The sequence below is a fragment of the Staurois parvus genome, unplaced genomic scaffold (assembly GCF_062004578.1).
Source record: "Staurois parvus isolate SC_StPar_1 unplaced genomic scaffold, SC_StPar_1.0 ptg000011l, whole genome shotgun sequence".
NCBI lineage: Eukaryota > Metazoa > Chordata > Amphibia > Anura > Ranidae > Staurois > Staurois parvus.
The window spans coordinates 592,439-614,295 of record NW_028317807.1 but is presented as its reverse complement, the minus strand read 5'-3'; the positions used below and the strand labels follow the sequence as shown (position 1 = coordinate 614,295).

Below are 21,857 nucleotides of genomic sequence, written 5' to 3'. Positions count from 1 at the left end.
TGAGCAAATAGATACCTAAAATGTCATGCTCTAAAATTGGGGATGCTTGTGAAATGGCGACAAACTACTGTATTTAAAAATCTCCATGGGAAACGCTTTAAAAGCATTTACAGGTTACCAGTTGAGAGTTAAACAGGATGCATGGTGCTAGAATTATTGCTCTCTCTAATTTTTGCAATGATACCTCACATGCATAATGCAAACACTGTTTACATACACTCACAAGTGAGAAGTGAGTACACCCCTCACATTTTTGTAAATATTTTATTATATCTTTTCATGTGACAACACTGAAGAAATGACACTTTGCTACAATGTAAAGTAGTGAGTGTACAGCTTGTACAACAGTGGAAATTTGCGTTCCCCTCAAAATAACTCAACACACAGCTATTAATGTCTAAACCGCTGGCAACAGAAGTGAGTACACCCCTAAGTGAAAATGTCCAAATTGGGCCCAAATTGTCAATATTTTGCATGGCCACCATTATTTTCCAGCACTGCCTTAATCCTCTTGGGCATGGAGTTCACCAGAGCTTCACAGGTTGCCACTGGACTCCTCTCCCATTCCTCCATGACGACATCATGGAGCTGGTGGATGTTAGAGACTATGCGTTCCTACACCTTCCGTTTGAGGATGCCCCACTGATGCTCAATAGAGTTTAGGTCTGGAGACATGCTTGGCCAGTTCATCACCTTTACCCTCAGCTTCTTTAGCAAGGCAGTGGTCGTCTTGGAGGTGTGTTTGGGGTCGTTATCATGTTGGAATACTGCCCTGTGGCCCAGTTTTCGAAGGGAGGGGATCATGCTCTGCTTCAGTATGTCACAGTACATGTTAGCATTCATGGTTCCCTCAATGAACTTTAGCTCCCCAGTGCCGGCAGCACTCATGCACACCCAGACCATGACACTCCCAGCACAATGCGTGACTTTTCCCAAAGACAACCTCTGGATATGATGCTGAGCACGTGCACTCAACTTCTTTGGTCGATCATGGCGAGGCCTGTTCTGAGTGGAACCTGTCCTGTTAAACCGCTGTATGGTCTTGGCCACCGTGCTGCAGCTCAGTTTCAGGGTCTTGGCAATCTTCTTATAGCTTAGGCCATCTTTATGTAGAGCAACAATTCTTTTTTTCAGATCCTCAGAGAGTTCTTTGCCATGAGGTGCCATGTTGAACTTCCAGTGACCAGTATGAGAGAGTGAGAGCGATAACACCAAATTTAACACACCTGCTCCCCATTCACACCTGAGACCTTGTAACACTAACGAGTCACATGACACCAGGGAGGGAAAATGGCTAATTGGGCCCAATTTAGACATTTTCACTTAGGGGTGTACTCACTTTTGTTGCCAGCGGTTTAGACATTAATGGCTGTGTGTTGAGTTATTTTGAGGGGACAGCAAATTTACACTGTTATACAACCTGTACACTCACTACTTTACATTGTAGCAAAGTGTCATTTCCTCAGTGTTGGGGGGGAGAGAATGTCACCAGCACACCGATGGTGTGGTTGCTGCTGACATTCTCCTTTGTTGATTCTGTTCGGTTCCAGCCAACGGTCGCTGCAGCACCCACTTAAACACACAGCCATTTTTAATGCAGGAACGTGTGCGTTTGGATTGTACACTTGCATTTCCTCAGTGTTGTCACATGAACAAAAATGTGAGGGGTGTACACACTTCTGTGAGATACTGTGTATATATATATATATATATATATATATATATGTATATACACACACGCACCTTAACTTCTTTAATATTATGTTTTCCTCTCTGTCCAGAAACCACAGTTGAACCCCAATTTCTTGTCCTCTACTCATACTCTGTCAAGCAATAGTTTATAGAACAAAGAATGAAGGGGTCTATAAGCACTCAAAAATTCTCCTTAATTTTGTGCCAAAGGTACATACTGTATATCTTTATTATATTTCCCTGCGTGCACAGATAAGCAAATTAAATTAAGACAATACTGTTTATATTCCCCAGGGAGATTAGCCTTTACCACTTCACAATTGAACAGAAAAAGTGTTTTTTTTTTTGTTAGTTTTTGCCCTCAAGAAAAAATCACCTCCAGGGATAGACTGATTTATAGTAACATATACATATCAAATAGCAATGGGTTAATGTGAAGCTAAATACTATGGGGTTGATTTACTAAAACTGAAGAGTGCAAAACCTGGTGCAGTTTTTAACTTCAGCTTGGATAGGCTTTGACCAAAAAAAACTTGGCAGCTGATTGGTTTCTATGCAGAGCTGCACCAGATTTTGCACTCTCCAGTTTTAGTAAATCAACCCTAATATGCTCTATTTATAGAGAATTATCATGCTGGATTGTCTAACCTTGTACTGCTTGTCTGCACCAGCTATGAGATATTGACTGTAGGTTGGAAAGTAATAATTCAAAGAAGCAAGTGTGCATCCATTACCAGACTGTTTAGTATCCGTCCTATGGACAGATAGGGATAGATTTACTAAAACTGGAGCACTCAGAATCTGGTGCAGCCCAGCATGGTAGCCAATCAGCTTATAACCGTAGGTTGTTCAATTAAGCTTTGGCAATAAAACCTGGAAACTGATTGGTTTTCTATGAAAAGCTGCACCAGATTTTGCACTCTCCAGTTTTATTACCAACCCTCACTATTTCACAGATGGACTTCTTATTATATTTCCATCCTTGTGATACTGGAGATGTCAGTTCCAGGTTATTTACTGTTACATATGTGAACTCTCAATCAACAGAATATAGTTTAGTTAGGTGGGAATATATCTAAACCATTGAGTGTGTTTCTCTATTATACTTCTAGCTTCCCAGTTGGTGTTATTATAAATATTTTTCTACTTTAAAAAACAAGCTATTGTTTTTCCTTATCACATCGAATATGGTTTTTAAACAGCAGCCTTTTTTAAATCCTCCAATCAGACCGTTCCTTGTATACTTTTTCTAGGGGTAGTGACCAATTAGGGAGCATTATATTAGCCACTGTGCAGAAAGGAGAGGGGGATATAATGAATTGTTGCCAAGCTGTGCATTGTCTATATCCTGGGACACAAGAACATTCAGCATGGCCAGACCTGAAGCTGAGAGGTAAACTATCTCCATACTTGTAAAGCTCTGAGCAAACTGTTGGCGCTATATAAATCCTGTATAATAATATTAATAATACTTGTACTGTACAGTCTTGTATACACAAATCGGCACACATCTGTCCTTCAATTAGCACAAAGTTCTTCATATATTCACACCAGATTCTTCCTATTAAGCATGTGTTGTATATCATACAACCATTATATGTGTTCTTCCCTAACCCTTTAGGCATCCACCTTGCCTTGCATACATTGATATTTGCCTTTAACCTCTTCCGGCCCGGCCCATTGCCGATAAACGGCCGGAAGGGAGCGCTGCCGATGGACGTTTCTAAACGTCCCCCCGCATCCATTGCCTGTGCGCACTTCCAGGGAGCGCAAGGCACTGCGATCAGTGCCTGCTGTGTCCTCCAGACACAGCAGAACACAGATCGCTGTACAGGACCTCTATGTGAGGTCCCGATTCATGTGATCACTGATTGGCCAATCAGTGATAAAAATAAAATAAAAATGTAAAACATTTTTGAAAAATTATAATTTTTGGTTATAAACTAATTTGTGTTTTTTGTTTTTTTTTTTTTACTAAAAAGATAGATGAATATATTGTGGCCAAGATTTATGAAGAAAGATTGTTTATTTGCAAAATGTTATAAGAAAAACATTTTTTTTTCACAATTGTTGGGCTTTTTCATTTATATAGCAAAAAAATAAAAATCTCAGTGGTGAATAAATACCACCAAAATAGTTTTATCTGTTTCAAAAAAATGCTAAAAATTTCATAGGGGTACAGTGTTGCATGACTGTGCAATTGCCATTCAAAGTGTGATAGCACTGAAAGCTGAAAATTGGCCTGGACTTAAAAGGGGTGAAAGTGTCCGGACAAGCCCATAGTGCAGCAGTATACGTAAAATGACAGATTGCACTTACATGGATAAAGAATACAAACGACCTATTCCAAAATGGCCACCGTGGCACTTCCGGTTTCGTCTGATATCGGTTACATCTGACGATGATGATCAAATTGACTTCCTCATAGGCAGTAAAACCTTTTTACTGCCTAAGAGGAAGGCAATTTGATGATGAAACGCGTCAGAGGAAGTGACGTCAGACATAACCGCAAGTGCCGCGGAAGCCATCCATTTTGGAATGGGTAGTTTGTATTCTTTATCCATATAAGCACAATTTTAACAATAAACATGTCATTTTACGTATATGGGCTTGTATATTTGAAACTGTATGGTGATCGGGAACAGGGGCGGACTGACAACTCATGGGGCCCCCGGGCAATAGGGGATCATGGGGCCCCTGTGTGGTCACCCACACCCAAAAAAGCCTATGAAAAAGCCAATTAAAGGTACCAGGGGCATCTCATGGGGCCCCCTACTGACCCTGGGCCCTCGGGCAGTGCCCGAGTGCTCCAATGCTCAGTCCGCCCCTGATCGGGAGTATATGAAGAACCATTAAGGAGAGGAGAAAGTGAAGATTTTATTAAGAACTTAAAGGCACATATTGATGTATGCAGGGTAAGGTGCATGCCTAAAGCGACGAGCGCATATATTGGTTTGAACACTGGAGGTGGATGGTGCACTGTATACTTCAATTAAGAGTTTAAGATATATTGATGAAGAGTGATATCTAGATTACATGCACATAATTCACCTTGTGAGGGTAAGGGTAATTAGTGTGGCTAGTGGGTGATACCAATCATGGAGTGGTTTATGTAGTCTGAATACGTTTTGGCTTTGTGTACTGAGCACACGGATCTATCATGGTATAACGTTTATCAGAACTTACTACATTATATCAGTTTATTTTGTTTTTTGGAGAGTTGGAGCAGTGGAGTAGATGATAAAGAAGAGGAGACAGAGGAGATTGTATGATATACATGTATGATATACAATGCTTAATGGGAAGAATCTGGTGAGAATATATGAAGAACTTTAGTGCCGCGCTCCTAATCAAATCCCCCTGATGAAGCTGCAGCGTAACGCGTAGGGGAGGGGCTACGACGTCACCAGGCACACGAGGACGGCAAGTACATTCAGTGTACGGCGGACACGCTGGCTGTTACTGATCGTGGATGGTTTTAAAAAAACGCTTGTTATTTTACACTATATGTGAGTGCATATGGGCACATATTAAAGGTTTATTATATTTAGAAGATAAGGCACTATGTCTATGTCTTTTTTATACTGAAGAATACTCTAAAGAGGAGATTGAGTCAGAGATCCCTGCAGTGTTATTGAGAGGAGAGGAGAGCCACGTTGGAACAGCAATTGGGAGATATTCACCACTACTGCTATGGTGCAATACATGTTTTATAGTTCCATTTGAGGAACAAAAGCTGGTTCAGCCTTTCAGAAGGCTTTATATGAGGTGAGCGCGTATAGAGAAATTATAATAAGAAGTCACCGGGAATTGTGATTTCACATCTTGGATTTGTCACTTTCATCACTAGAGACTGTTTTTTTTGTTTGATCACTTTTTTATTGGATGTATATCACATTATCACAATGGACGTTTATTAATAATAATCACACCGATAGAGATTATGTATATTTATATTTTATATCATAAATTTATGATATACATTTTTTTGATACATGTTTTATTAGCAATTTAGGAGCACGGCACTATTATTTAAATTGGTTTATGTTTCACACACATTGTTTGAGTACGTGTTTGGTGCTGACGAACCTTGTTTAATTTAGGTAGTGGTTCACAAGTTATTTAATTAATATATATGAAGAACTTTGTGCTGATTGAAGGACAGTTGTGCGCTGATTTGTGTATATAAGATTGTTTTCCCAGGGGGGCATTTTCGTTTTCAGCTGTACACTAATGTGACTTGGCGCTTGTGGCAATTAGAAGATTGTACTGTACATTGTATTGTAAATATGGTTTTGTGTGCAATTTGTAAATATGTAACTTATTACATTTGTGCAGTTCGTTTTGTTATGAATCGAACTCAAACAAAATTTGCGTTATTTTGAGATTCAGATGTGTCCAAATTTCTGAATCACAATAGTAATGAATTTGAATGAATCCAGAATAAATTATAACAAAAACAACAAATTCATTTGTATTCATTTGTTTAATTTGGGTGATGTGATGGGATAATTTGGGTCTTTTGTTAATGTTTGAAGGATCCAAAATAACATACCAAATTATCCGAATTGATTTGAAGCCATTCATTTTTATTCTATTGAGCGTAGTGTGAATGTTCTAATAAGATTTTCTTGGTGTTGAGGTTGAACTTGAGAGACCATTTGTTTCATTTGTATGTTTGCAGCCCAACAAACAAAGTCAGTTTGGAATGGGGAATTAATTCAACTTAATCACACAACAAATGAATACGTATTAATTCATTACGTTAAAATGAATATAGCCAAGCTATTGAAATAACAAGAACCTAATTATACTTAACCACTTGCCTACTGGGCACTTTTACCCCCTTCTTTCCCAAGCCAATTTTCAGGTTTCAGCACTGTTGTACTTTGATTGACAATTGCGCTGTCTTGCAACACTGTACCCATATGACATTTTTAGCATTTTTTTCATACAAATAGAGCTTTCTTTTGGTGGTATTTAATCACCACTGGGTGTTTTATTTTTTGTTAAACAAATGAAAAAATACCAAGAATTTGGGGAAAAAAGCTACACTGATAGGCACTGATGGGCACTGATAGGCTGCACTGATGAGGTGGCACTGGTAGGCATTGATAAGGAGGCACTGATGAGGCTGAACCGTTATGCAGCACTGATGGGCACTGATGGGCACTGATAGGCAGCACTATGGGCACTGATAAGAGGCACTGACTGGAGGCACTAACAGCACTGATAGGCAACACTGACTGGCAGTACTGATAGGTGACACTGACTGGTGGCATTGACTGACAGCACTGATAGGTGGCACTGACTGGCGGCACTGACGGGAACAGATTGGCAACACTGACAGGCACAGATTGGCAGCACTGATGGGCACTTTTGGTACTTCACTGATAATCAGTGCACTGATAATCAGCACCCTGATTATCAGTGTAGATGTCTCCTTTCACAGTTGCCGGTTATCGGCAGTACTTTCCTCACACTGTACCAGTACTGCCAATAACCAGCAAGTGTATTTACATGGTGATCAGCTGTGATGGGTACAGCTGATCACATGGTAAAAGGCAGCTGTGATTGGCCCTTTACCATGTCATGTGATCAGCTGTGTCCAAAAAACACAGCAATCACAGAGAGCAATAGGTGTGCAGTGCTGGGGGGTGGTGCGTGGGGAGCATGTTCTGGGAGGACGTCATATGACACCCTCCCAGAATTGGACAACTGCGCTGTAGCCGTCATTCTGCTACAGCGCAGTCAAGGAAGATATACTCTCCCAAGATAACAAATCATTCTGAAATAAATCAATCTAACAAAACATATATGATGAAACTGATTGATTTACTTAACAAATGAAACTGGAGCTAAACTCATTTTTCTGCTGTGCACATCTCTAGTACTTATACAGTACATTATGTAGTAAATACTGATTGGTATATAATTTGTATATATTATGAAACCCTATTAATAAATGTATATTTCAGATTAAACTACTTCTTTTGTTGAAGAATCCTCTAGCTGTGTAATTGTAAGTAGTCTTACAGAGTTTGGAGGGGATTTACTTACACACTTAACCTAGTTAACAATTACTAAAAACAGTACAATATTTTCAGAGTAAAATAAACTGTACAATATGTGCATTGATGCAGCACTATTACCTGTTCTCTCCTTCCCATTGGTTGGGAATGCAAGCTTTATTGAACTCAAGGTTACTGAACTTTTAAGGTTTCAATGGCTATTAACCATCTTAACCACTGAATATGTACGTTTAAAATTACTTTAAGCCACAGAACAGAGTATACATTGTTTAGTGCAGCCTTTCTCAAATTTTGTTACCTCTGAGAAACCATTGAAATAGTTTTCAGGTTCCCAGGAAACCCTTGCAAAAAAGGATTATACCTACAGCTCACTATACTTTAGTGTAATAAGTAATAAGTAATGAGGCATAGTTAGTGTCCACTCTTACATCTAGTGGTCAGTGCAGAAGCGTCCCCTTAAACTGGTAAATAGTAAAAAAAAAAAATAACCCTTTTCATTGATTGTCAATGAAGATGGGAGATCTTTTTTTTTTTTACAAACTCTTATTGCAAATAGAACAAAAAAAAGATACAAAAACCAGAGACATCAGACATAGTCAAAAAAGATTAGCAGAAATAGCGTCAATCCAGTATTAACATATCTTATAGATATACACAGTACCAGAGAACAAAACTAAAGAATTAACGAGCAGGGCCCTCTGTTTCCTCTTGTACCGAATTGTATTGTAACTGTAAGGTCTACCTTCATTTTGTAAAGCACTGCGCAAACTGTTGGAGCTATATAAATCCTGTATAATAATAACAATAATAATTAGAAGGCAAAAAATTATATCCCAAAAAGAAATCACAACATAAGGCACTTTCAAATCACATTGAAGCTAGAGCCTAAATCTTGAAGCATCCAAAAGGCAAAATGTGCACAGGCATATAGAGCTTACATGGCACAATCCAAATCCAAAAATGGAAAAAACAGCCACAGAATCCAAGAGAATATAATTCTACAGAAGAAAGACGATACAGGAATCATGGGTCCCACTTAGGATCAAAACAGAGGTTTGATTCGTGAATCGTATGAAAAATGTATTCCATTAGCATAACAGCATCCATCCTGGAAATAGTTTTTAGGTTACAGAAGTCAATTTCCACTGGTAAGCACCACTCATTGCATTACAGCACACAGATTAACTTCTCCACAGGTCAAGGGAGATCGAGAATAAAAGAAAATAGTAAGCACTGACACTGAGTTAAAGCAGACTTATCATGTCCATTATGGCATTTTAGCCTCTATGTGATAGCAATAAAATAAAAAAAAAGGCTCACATACATACCTACAGTCTTGCATCAGGTGTGCCTATATGCAAAAACAGTGATTGCAAGTTGTCATCTATGGACTGGGTACCAAAGTTTGTTACCGGTTCATGCAATTTTACATGTTTGGTATTTATTTATTCGATTCAACCCCCTTTATATATTTTACAAAAAAAATGGGTAATATTGCAACTACTATTCTATAAGGAGCAGTGAAGTATGAGGAGATGGGAGACGCTGCACACCACTAGCTCAACAGGTGAAGATAAATGTAAATGGCTTCAGCCATGGGCTACTCCAGAGCCCCGCTCTGATGCATTTCACCCCACCCATCGGGGGCTTAATCATCTCTATGATTAAGCCCCCAATGGGTGGGGAGAAATGCATCAGAAGCAGGGCTCACCTGTTGAGTTAGTGGTTTGCGGCATCTCTCATCACCTCATACTTTACTACTTTCTAGATTAAGCATAAAACAGCCTTTACCCTTATATTACTGTGAGACACCAAATTTACCAGAGTACCTTGAGTGGCATAGGTTATTACTATTCTACACGGGCTTTTCTTTCAGAAAATATAAAATGTTTGGGGTTTTAACTAATCTTTATACCTAAAATGGGTGGGGAGAAATGCATCAGAGACGGAGAGGAGCTCATGGCTGAGGCCGTTCACATTTCTCATCACCTGTTCAGCTAGTGGTTTGCGGTATCTCTCATCACCTCATACTTTACTACTTTCTGGATTAAGCATAAGACAGCCTGCACCCTTATATTGCTGTGAGACACCAAATTTACCAGAGTACCTTTAGCGGTGCTTTAAGTGGTATAGGTTATTACTATTCTACACTGGCTTTTCTTTCAGAAAATATAAAATGTTTGGGGTTTTAACTAATTTTTATTCCTAAAATGTGTGCAAAAAAAATGCAAAAATAGCTCTGGTAACCAAAGGTTTAATGGAATGGTTGCTGATCTGTTTTGTGAGATAGGGGCATTTCTGAATCTCTGATTTCTATGATACTAATATCTAGGAAGACTGCTTCCCATAAGGTCTATTATTGCATTTGGAAGACATACTTTACTTGGTGCAATTTTCTGGGCTTCTACCCTAGGAGTTTTTATTCCTTGAGATGAATCCTCTCCTTCCTACAGTTGGGTCTAGTTTAACTTTTGGTTCTCAGCATTTTCAAAGAACAAGTTTCTGCTCCTTTTGTTTGCCTTTCTTTCTTTGATTTGAAAGTTTCCCATATAGTTTCCTCTGTTTGTTCCTTGTGACTCCATAGGATCTGAATCTGGGTTCTGCACGTCAAAGACTGCATTTGAACCCATTAGGGACATTTCTCTCACCTACAAATTGTGTTTCTTGTAGCCATCAGCTCTTTGAAGCTAATATTTGAACTAGAGGGCCTTACCTGCAAGAACTGTTTCTGCTTTTGCATAGACATAGGGTGGTCTTGAGGTCCAGCTGTTTCTTTTTGTCTAAGGTAGTTCTGCCTTTCATCTCAGCGAGAACATTGTTCTTCTGTCCCTCTATCTAGCTCTAGTGATGGGCCAAACACGCCCGTGTTAAGTTCGCAATCGGACAGCCGAACCTAATGAATGTTCGACAGCTAACGTCAAACTCCCTGCAGGTCAATGGAACTCGAACTTTCAAATTCAAAAGTGCCAAGGCTTATATGCAAGTTATTGGTCATCAAAGGGGTATGAGGGCTTGGGTACTACCCTGAGGGACATGAATCAGTGAAAAAAAATGTCAAAAAGGGGCAGTCATTTTTCATTGCTTAAAGAAAAAAAAAATATTCCTTTAAATATCATGCCTGGGGGGTACCCTAAACTACCTGCAAAGTTGCACATCCGTACAATGTATAGAACCTGCTGCAGCATGACTGACTTTTTTTTTTTTTTACATTTTTTTAAAAAACAAAACATTTTGGGATCCCCCCCTAATCCGTACCGGACCTTTTAGGTCTACTAAGAAGGTTAGGAGGGACCCCACAGTAAAAAATTCAAAGGCCCCTTTAGGCCCGGTAGGACTTTTAAGGGTAACTCCATCCCCAAAAAATGGGGAGAAAGCGTGGGGTCCCCCTAAATTCCTACCACACCCTTGATCAGAGCACAGGCCTGGTGGGGCAGAAAAGGGGGGGATGAACGAGCACCCCCTCTCCCTGCGGCTTACCAGGCTACGTCCTTTCGGCATAAGGACAATTGCCTCTTCCCCACAACCCTGGACTGGTGGTTGTGGGGGTCTGTAGGCAGGGGAACTCATTAGCATCAGGGTACCCATTTAAATAGGTGGGCACCCTGATGCTTCCCCCCTTGTGAATGAGTAAGGGATACTTGTATCCCTACCCATTCACTAAAGGGTTAAATTCAGTAAAAAATTAAGATACCAGACTTTTGAAAAACTCCTTATTGAGCAAAAAACAAAACCATTTTTGATAAGTCCAAAGCCCAAAAAATGGTTCCATCTTTGCAATCCATTGTCAATCATGGTGTCCAGCGTTGTCACGCCGCCACCAACTTGCCGAAATAAATAAAAACCCACCGCCCGCAGACCCATTCGCACCTGCCGAGCACTCGCCACAAACAATTGTGTGGAGCTAGCGGTGACTTCACTGCTAGCTCCACACAATTGTGCAGTGATTGGCCAAAGCATTGCACCTGACCTGTGTGCATTGCTTTGGCCAATCACAATGCACTGTGAGAGAGCATTCGGTGAACACACGAATGGCCTGTGTTCGAGTCGAACTTACGTTCAATTCGAACATCAAGCCCATCCCTATCTAGCTGCAGTTCATCGAAAGGAAATTTCCCTCTATTGCCTAGATGGGATTTAATCTTTGATAATCTCTCAGCCATCGCTTTTTCAGGAAGACCGATTCATTTTTATAATCCTGGATGGACAGTGTAAGGCCACACATGTTTATGGTTAAAAGGGCCGGGTTCCACCCGTTCCTATTAAGGCGCACTCTACTAGATTTGTGGGCACTTCTTGTTTGTTTTTTTGTTATAAAGCATATTTCCACATTTTTTTCCTTAAATCCAGTTTCCCTATGTACCAATACACCACTAATGTGCCTCTGCTGCAGAAAAAAAAAGCTGTCTATGTTTATTCGGACAAGGCATTACCTCAACCTCTGGTGCGTACCATAGAAAGTTCACCACTTCCTGGTATGTAGATTTAGGACATGAAAAACAGTAAGAAACAGGAAGAAGTTCCCCAGTGGACCTCATTAGCACACACCCTGCACCCATCAACTATGTTTGCATGGCATTCCTGGCATCCCTCCAGGCGTGCATTTGCCTGGCTCTTCAATGTAGGCTGCCACAGCTGCTGTGTTTGCATGGCATCCCCGGCGTCCCTCCAGATGGGCCTGGCCACATGCTAAACTCTCTGGCGCCAAGGGTTGGACACCCCTGATGTAGTGCAAGAGCCTGCCCGATTGGATACAGAGTGAATGGATACATAGGTGGGTCCTCCTATTCCATAGTTTTGGTAAATATAAAGGAAATATTACAAAGATTGTATAGTGTATGACCCCCTTTATACACCTAAAATGAATTAGTCATGCTTTCAGTGCCATTAATTCTTAATGGCACCCCAAAAGCGGAAGCAATCACACATTTTTCTGTGTGAAAAAATGAGCGTCAAAAGCAGCAAAACGCACAGTAAAGAAACTTGCAAAGCGCAACACGCCAAAATGTAATACATTAATGGCACAGTATATTAGTACATAGGGGAGCTGGAATTTAGAAAAGGTGAATTTAGCTTTAATGTGTGCTGCAATAAAATGATTTTATCACAGTGCAGTGCATTACGATGTGCAGAAATGCATCCCAATATACTTCCACAAATAGAGTTGAATGAATGTCATTTTTAAAGTTAAAAAAAAAAGAAAAAGATCAAGCATTGTGATACATCATTGCACTGCGCACTATAACACACATTTATTTCTCAGCATTTTTATTTTTCCGACAGCACTGATGGGGTTGAGGAAAATAAACAGGAATTCCACGTTCAGGTTATACATTCCTAAATGCGTATGGCCTAAATGTGAGTACCGCTGGGAACAGCATTCAGCCACCAACAGCCATTGCATATTTTAGGCCGTCATTGATTCTGACAGGCTGCTGCCAGCGAGCTGTGCATTGCTCCCTGGGAGTTTACACTGTATAGGCCGAATCCCTATGTGCATGAGGCCTTGCCTTAGTAAATAAGCCATACTAGTCCGGACACAAGAACAAACAGGGAGCTGGAGTCTGATTCAGAAACTGTCACTGGGCACACTGGCTCTGGTTCAGCAGCTCTCCACAAAACAGGGACCAACCTCAAGAGAAAAGGAAAGTATCCAGAGCTGAGATTACACACACGTACAATCCAATAGCAGCACCAAATAATCATCCAAGAGTCCAAGGTAATTTACTGATAAAATGGATTCATAGCAGAATAAACCCATTATATTTTGGGGGGCACTCCCCCTTCATCAGGGCTTAAAGTGTTACTAAACCCAGGATTCTCTATACATGGTCTCCACAGTACACAGAACACGAAAGTGCAATTATTTTAGTAAGAAGGATTAACCCTTTAGATTCCACAGTGACTATAACAAGCATGCTTCACTGAATATATAGACTGAGGGCTCATGTACACTGCAGTTGATAAACTGACGTTCAGGAGCTGTTCAACAGTTTGTGCAGCAGCCCCTGAACTCTCCCTAATGTCTTCCTATGTGTCCATGTACACATAGTCGTTTACAAGCAGTTGAGTATACAGACTTTTTTTGAACACAGAAAACTTGCGTTCAGCAATAGATTTTATCAGTGCTTCAAACGTAAAGCATTTGTAGATGCGTGTAAACGCGGGTAACCGCGTTTATAGGCGTTTGCGTTTGAAATTTTTTTTTAACTCTTTCATTTCCAGATGATGTCCAGAGCCTTTTTTCATCATGAAAAATGCATGCAAAGCATTTCCTGGTACTCAAATGGACGTGGTACACCATACTTTGAGGTTTTCCATGAAAAAAAATATGTTAGACACTCTGCAATAATTTCTGCACAGAAATGAGCTGGAACACATCCAAACACCACAAAAAAAAGACAGCTAATCTCAACAAATACCGCTCTCTCTGCTTCTGCTCTCTATATTTCTCTCAAAGTGTCTGAAATAGTTAATTTTTTTACTATTTTTCAGTGCATTCTGGACATTTTGGAAGGTCTCCTGAGGTTATCTTTAAAAAACGCTTCCAAACACAAACGCACATAAACACGCATAAACGGTATGCAAACGCAGCTAAACAGATGTTTTTTAACCTACGTTTTCCAGCAGTCAGTTTCCATCAATTGGAAGTGTCCCATGTACATGGGGCCTGATTTTACTGACTGATTAGCCTAAGGGGTAATCCTCTGCATTGTGTAAAAAGGCTGTTTGATCCTTTCTTTTATGCTCCTTTTCTTGTTGAAATGACCACCTGATACAGACTGCATCCATGGTCACATGCACATGCTCAGTTTGGTGTGTATTGCTAGAGAAAATTTTTTTTTTTTTTCTTGGGAGGGTGCATGTGATCAGGCCCAATCAACACTGTCCAGACAGAGGGTCAGAGGTTTCACATCCTCCTAGAGCAGAAAAAGAACTCCGACAAGCTATTACCAGTGTTCTGTTGAAGTCACAAGACTGCTCTAACTGCTGATAAGAAAAGGTATTTAGCAGTTTATATTTACTAAAATAATTGCATTTCCATGTTCTGTGTACTGTGGGAGACTAGATATAGTGAATGCAGGGTCCTGGGTTTAGTATCCCTTTAACTTATTCTGTTATTTATTGAAACGTGCGAGTTAATGACAAATTACATCTAAACCCTTTCACAATGTATTGTTTACACTTGGGAACGTATATACAGTATGAACTGAGATTAATATTTGGCAATAGATTTTCGACAATAAACCATGTCTCCTGAAGTGAGTTTAGCTGTGTACTAATTCTTACAGCAGTATGGGGGATTCCCATATGGAAGAAAAACATATTTGAAATATATTTAAAAAATATTCTTCCCAAATATATCGACATATATTTGAAATGCTACGATTTTGGCAATATTCAATATATTTCAATATATATATATATATATATATATAGTGCATGTTGAAATGCATTTTTATTATAAAATATATGAAAAATATTTTTAAAAATACATTTCAAATATACTGTATGTCTGTAAAAATACAAATCTACATTTTTGGAATGCATTTACAAATATATACTTTTATATATTAATGTATATATTAAAAGTCATTTTAACATATATTTTTACGTATATTTGTAAATGCATTTCCAATATATGTCAATATATTTGGGAAGAATATTTTTTTTCATATTTTTTTTTTCCTCCATGTGGGTTATCCTTTGGGTTCAGTGATAGACACTGAACAGTGACCGTATACTTACTATTTTACTGCCAGCCTCACTTATCTGAGAGTTTCCAAGTGCAAAGGTGTGAGTGGGGCATGTACGAGATCTGTGTGCCATGGAAGTTGATTAACCTAGATAAGTCAGTAACTAAAGGGATGATCTGGTAAAGCTGAAGAAAAAAAGAATGTGCATCTCTTCCACATCCATACAATAATGCACCATCTGTGGGAAGCTTTTGCCAGTGGAAGTTAAGGAAAAACATATGCAAAGCTTGGCGGGAAGACACTGATAGAAGTTAAAAGGTTTACTTTTTTGAAGATGAATATGAAATATTTTTATTAGTCAAGCATTACATTTTAGGGCTTATGCACATGGACAGAATGGCACATACAGCATAAAATCCTATAGCTATTAAGCTGTACCTGTGCCATCCTTGTGCCTGGAAACAATGAAAATTTGTGCTGTATGGGCCAAACCATGCATGTGCATGAGCCTTTATGTCCTTCTATTAACTAATTACATCCCTACAAACCAAAAGAAAAAATAGTGGCATATATTTAACATTCACTCCCAGTAAATAAAAATAAATCCCTATAATTTGAAACATACACCAGAAAGACACTACTTCATAAATATAATGTATATAAGTATTCACTGCTTTATAACTATACCCAATAGAAAAAGCAATTGTGGCCAGTGAGTATACACTCACTGTATACATTAACTGTGGCCGGTGAGTATACAGTATATTTTTATTATAATCTAACAATCAAGTGCTTAGAATCAACTAAAGATTGTTTCTCATAGTATTGTGCACTCATATGTGATTATATATACCGGTAATTGATTGAAAATGGCAACACTTGATCAGCTAGTACTCACTAGAGAGGTCAACGAGTGCAATTTCCTCGACTTTGCGTGTGATTTATTTATTGGCACTTTTTTAACACATAACCTGTGTCATTGGGTTCACTTGTATAGCTTTTACTGCATATTTAACAAATACGCCTGATTTATGGTTAGCCCATGTAAGTGATAAACCAGCTGCTCTGACACCCCTCTCTGCTTTCAGTGAGGTTTCAGAAAAGAAGAAATGATTAGGCAGTACTTTAAGTAAGTTTCACACTCCTGTGCCTGCCTGAGGTCATGCTTGGAAGAAATATAAACCTGAGAGAATGCTTATCAATCAAGAAAGTCTATGGAAATCAGGAATGTCTGGTCACCAAACTAAGCGTGCAATATGGCAAAAAGCCAAAAAATTGTGTGTATATATATATATATATATATATATATGTCAACTTACAGGTTTTCCCTTTGGGCCTCTTTCTCCTCTAGGTCCTTGTGATCCTGGAGGTCCCTGTGAAATATAAACAGAATTGCATTGAAATAATTGAAATACACATTTTTACACAAAGAAATAACATAAATTAAAAACATAGCTTGCAATGTTCAAAAGCAGGGGTGTCAAACTGGTGGCCCTCCAACTGTTGCGAAGCTACAAGTCCCTTTATTCCCGTGCCTTTGGGAGTCATGCTTGTAACTGTCAATCTTGCAATGCCTCATGGGACTTGTAGTTTGGCAACAGCTGGAGGGCCGCCAGTTTGACACCCGTGTTCTAAAGAAATCTTGGTTACAAAAACAAATTATTTATCATTGATGTTATTATGATAGCATGATATATTCCTTTATAGATATCAGTGTTTACTTTATTAGTTTATGTTTTATGAAATTTGTTGCACATCTGTTGGAACTGCCATAGGGCTCAAATATTATTCTGGGAAGAAACTCACTGCCTTCAGATCTTGTTGGAACACCTTAGCTGCCCAATGAGGCAACATGTGCTAGGTCTGGGTGGAGCTGAGAATGTATAATTTTAATTAAATATCAATAGCCTCCAGGTTACACAGATCATGCAAGTGAAGATCAGATGTGCTTCCCTGGCAGACATTCAAAACAAACTTTCTAACATGCTCCACGTGTAGCATTTTACATCTGCAGTTTATGGCAGAGATGAGTAAGTTTAAACAGATTTTGGTCCCTTGACTAGAGCAAGGAACATTTAGTTTCCTTTGATCACTAGTTATCTGTTCCTAATTTTCCATTCTATCTACGTACAATCACTATACTCCCAGACTTTCTTGCATTGTGTGTCCTCGTTTTCTTTATTGATGGTAATATTTTTACCTAGTCAAGCGGAATTCAAAATTTTAGATCTTTCCTTTGTACTTTTTGATTTATAGTCTCTTATATTACGACTGCTGATTTGGATATGAATATATGTGTCTGGAACAGAAGGTAGTACAAAAAAAAACATCTCTTTCTTTTAAGATGAAACACTTACAGCAGGCCCTGGCCTTCCACGAATTCCAGATACCTAGAATGAAAAAGACAACACATTAAATTTGTTACATGTAAGATAAGTTTATTAAGCATGCGGCAAAATAGTATTAATCACCAATTTAATCATCCAGCCAATCAAAATGGTGTAGCGAGAGGAGGAGAATGGAGGAGAGAAAAGAAGTGGAGAGAGGAGGAATGGGAAGAAAAGGGGTGAAGAAGGAAGGAGACGACAGGGTAGAAGAGAGATGTAGAAGAAGGCGAAGAAAGGGGGGGGTAAAAATGGAGGGGAGGAGAGGGTAGATGAGAAAAGTGGAAGAGAAGAGAAGGGGGGTGAAGAAGGGGTGAGGGTAAAAAAAGAGGAAGTGAAGAGAGGGAAGATGGGGGCGAAGAAGGACTGAAAGAGGAGTGGAAGAGAGGGAAGGTGGGGTGAAGAAGGGAGAGGAGGAGAAGGTAGAAGAGGGAAGTGAAAGAGAGGGAAGAAGGAGGTAGAAAGGTAGGGGAGGAGATGGTATATGAGGTAAGTGTAAGAGGGGTGAAAAAGGGAATTGGTAGAAAAGGGTAGTGGAAATGAGGGAAGAAGGAGGTGAAGAAGGGAGGGGAGGAAAGTGTAGAAGAGAAAGTGGAAGAAAGGGAGGATGGGGGTGAAGAAGGGAGGGGAGGAGGGGCTAGAAGAAATTACTGGAGGAGAGGGAAGAAGAGGGGTGCAAAAAGGAGGTGAGGGGACAGGAGGAGGGTAGAGAAATGGACAGTGAAGGAAAGGGAAAAAGGTGGGTGAAGGAGGGAGAGGGGAAAAAAGTAGAAGAGGGATGTAGAAAAGAGGAAACAAGGTGGGCTGAAGAAGGGGGTGGATGAGAGAGTAGAAGAGGGAAGTGTAACAGAGGGGGCTTGAAGAAGGGAGGGGTGGAGAGAAGAAGACAGGAGTGAAAGAGAGGGAATAAGGGAAGGGGTGGAGATGGAAGGAGAGGGGTGTGAAGAAGAGAAAAGAAGAGGGGCAAAGAAGGGAGAAGAGGGGAGTGGAGAAGTGGGGAGTGCAGGAGAGGGAAGAAAAAGGATGAAGAGGGAGGGGAGGAAAGGGTAGAAGAGGGGAGTGGAAAAGAGGGAAGAAGTGGGTTGAAGAAGGAAGGGGAGGAGAGTGAAGAAGAGGGGAGGTAAAAGGTGTTACTTATAAAAATATCCAAAAGCCAAAATACAGCAAGAAATTACTTGAAAGAAAAAATCATCTTCCACAAACAGTAATCATTAACCAAAGGTTCACTCTGCGGCATTCCAAAATGCATTTTTATAGTTTTTAAAGCATTTTTGCATGTATTTTACATAGAGTAGGCATTTACATTGCTAGTGGTGTGCTTGACTTTCCAAAAACACACTGGACAAAAAAATGCAATGATGCGAACAGTACTATTGACTATAATGGCATTTGAAAACACCAAGAATTCACAGGGTTATGCAAAACTACTGCAGTGCCATTAATTTTGGCCACAATGTACTATTACAGTATCAGGCAAAACACTTGCACTTCAGCACAACACAATGTACCTATCAAGCATTATACAATGCTGCCATAAAAAACGAGTCATGTTAGATTTTAAGGTGTTGTTGTGCATTGGCAGCCATTCATAATGAATAAGCTGCCTAAAGTTAAGCATTACATAACACATGTTAGTTAGCGTGTGTTGATGCACCACAACAGCCCAGAAAAATGCAAATGGACTCATAGTAAATTAAGTAAAAAACTCTATTCACTTAAATTATCCATTCATGTTTAAAATCAGTCCTTTTTAAAATGCTTAACTGTTTTTACATTGAAAGAGAATAGGCTTACTACCTTTTCAAAACCAATCCTACTGTATATGAGAAATGTAACTGAGATGAAAAAAAGACTGTACTTTTGTGACTGCAAAGTGAAGTCTCTGAAAAATACCTCAAAACTGGTATTGCTTGACTAAAATGGTATTGCTTGACTAATGAGGCAATATCCATACAGTTAGGTTGGCAGTGGTAGAGATCACCTAGAAACTCTCCAAGAGTGTTTGAATGATACATGGCTGTTATTGGAAACTAACTATGTTATAGCACTCCCTAAACAAATGCACAATGCTGGGAATCAGTGGTTCTATTTACTTTGAATCTGGCTTGGCAAATGCATTTGCTTGGCTGTGACACAGAAGACATCCATCTGCAGCCAACCATATGCTGTCCATTCCAGTACAAAACTTTCCCACTTATTTCATGCTAAATGTTTCTAAGAAAAACAAAAATCGCTGCAAAAAATGAATACAATCTGAGGGGGCAATACATTAACCACTAAATATATACCAGTAATACCAGCGTTTCTGTAAAAAAGATGCATCTAAATTAAAGTAGATCTAAAACCAAAAAGGTTTTCTCTTAGGTTTTAGATGGGAGTGGTAAATTATTAAAACTGCTTTCTGATTGCATCTCTTGGAGGTTATGTTCCCTTCACTTCCACCAGACAGTTTGGGGAGATCACTCCAAAGTAAGACAAATCCTCTCTTATTCTAGGTTCACACCTATGCATTTTCCATTGCGTTTTGAAGAAATACATAGCAGTCCATTTAACATGATTTCCTATGGGACAGGTTCATATCTCCGCGTTTTTTGTAAAGGATCAGGTACTTTTTTAAATGCAAAACATTGCATTTTTGGTTCAATAGACTTCAATGGAGACGCTGCAGAAAGGCATGTAGTGCATTTTTGGTGTGTTTGTGAGGTGTTTTGATGAGTTTTGCAGTTTAATCTGCCCAGCAATAAGTTGGAAAAAATGCAAAACGCATCAAAAACACATGTGCAAAAATACAAAACGCACCACAAAAAGCACTGCAGAAATGGATCAAATGCAAACTGCATAAGTGTGAACCAAGCCTTAGACACCTGTCACTAGACAAAGGGGGGGATTTCCTAAAATGCAGCTAAAGTGCAGCTGTGCATGGTAGCCACTCAGCTTCTAACTACATTTTGTTCAATTAAGCTTTGACAAAAAACCTGGAAGCTGATTGGTTTCTATGCAGAGCTGCACTAGATTTTGCACTCGATAGCTTTAGTAAATAAAATCCAAAGTGTCTCCATTGGAAGATTTTCCCTCTATTCCTATTTCATTGACAGCTCAAACATTTACCTCTCTGCATTTGTGTCTATGTGTGTTTGCATTGCAATTATTGAAATGTGTTTCTATTTTTTAAAGATTTTTTGCCAAGTTGTGTTTAAATGTGTTTGCATGTGTGAGTTTGTGGTGCTTTTACGTGTCCGTTATGAGTTTATATGCATTTACATACATTTGCAGTCTGTTCTGGTGCAGAAACATTCAGCATACTTTACGTGTTTAAAAAAACACATGAAAACGCCACTGAGATGTAAACTGGGCTCATTGAAATACATTCATTTTCCATACCATACATGCATTTCTAGTGCGCTCATACTGTGTTTAAAAATGTACCCAACTGCATCTGGTGAAAACAAACCCTTAGAAATGGTAAATCTTCCCAGCTGGGATAAAAATGTTTTATATATACCTTATTACATCTAAATAATTGACAATGTTGAAAGTAGGAAATATACTGCTATGATACTTGCTACTACATCAGTGTTAAGTATTAGTGATAATGAAAAACTTACAGCAGGCACATCTCCAGGCTCTCCCTTTTGACCCTATACAAATAGAAATGAAGTGAATTATAGTTAATACACAATATACATTAGACACAAATACCTAAACAAATGATCTAACTGGTGCTGTAAATATATAGTCAGTCAAGAATTCTGATATATCTAGAATCATACAAAATGGAGACTCATGGAAGTTTGAAGATTTTGCTAATGGGTAATCAGGCCAAAAGGGCCACCATTTAAAAGACTACAACAAATTTATTTTTACAGAAACTTAATTAAAGTTTTTTTACTGCTGACATACATTTTTTAATCATTGCCGAGTTTACAGGATGCCAACATTATATATATTTTGCATGTACCAGGGGTAAAGGCGTAAACTATTTAGCAAAGTGAATGTTAGTGAATACAGTGAAACTATTTATACCAAATCATGTGAATGATATGTAAAAACAGGAT

At 39.0% G+C, this 21,857-nt stretch overlaps 1 protein-coding gene across 1 annotated transcript in view; it reads right to left on the bottom strand.

Moving 5' to 3' along the window:
• Positions 1 to 21,857, bottom strand: part of COL5A2 (collagen type V alpha 2 chain) — a 211,045-nt gene that overhangs the window by 81,771 nt on the left and 107,417 nt on the right. The window contains exons 4-6 of the mRNA XM_089670000.1: positions 21,408 to 21,440; positions 17,776 to 17,808; positions 16,738 to 16,791 (exon numbers count right to left, since the gene is read on the bottom strand). Of these exons, the coding sequence (XP_089526126.1) occupies positions 16,738 to 16,791; positions 17,776 to 17,808; positions 21,408 to 21,440 (120 nt within the window). The remainder of the gene's footprint in view (positions 1 to 16,737; positions 16,792 to 17,775; positions 17,809 to 21,407; positions 21,441 to 21,857) is intronic.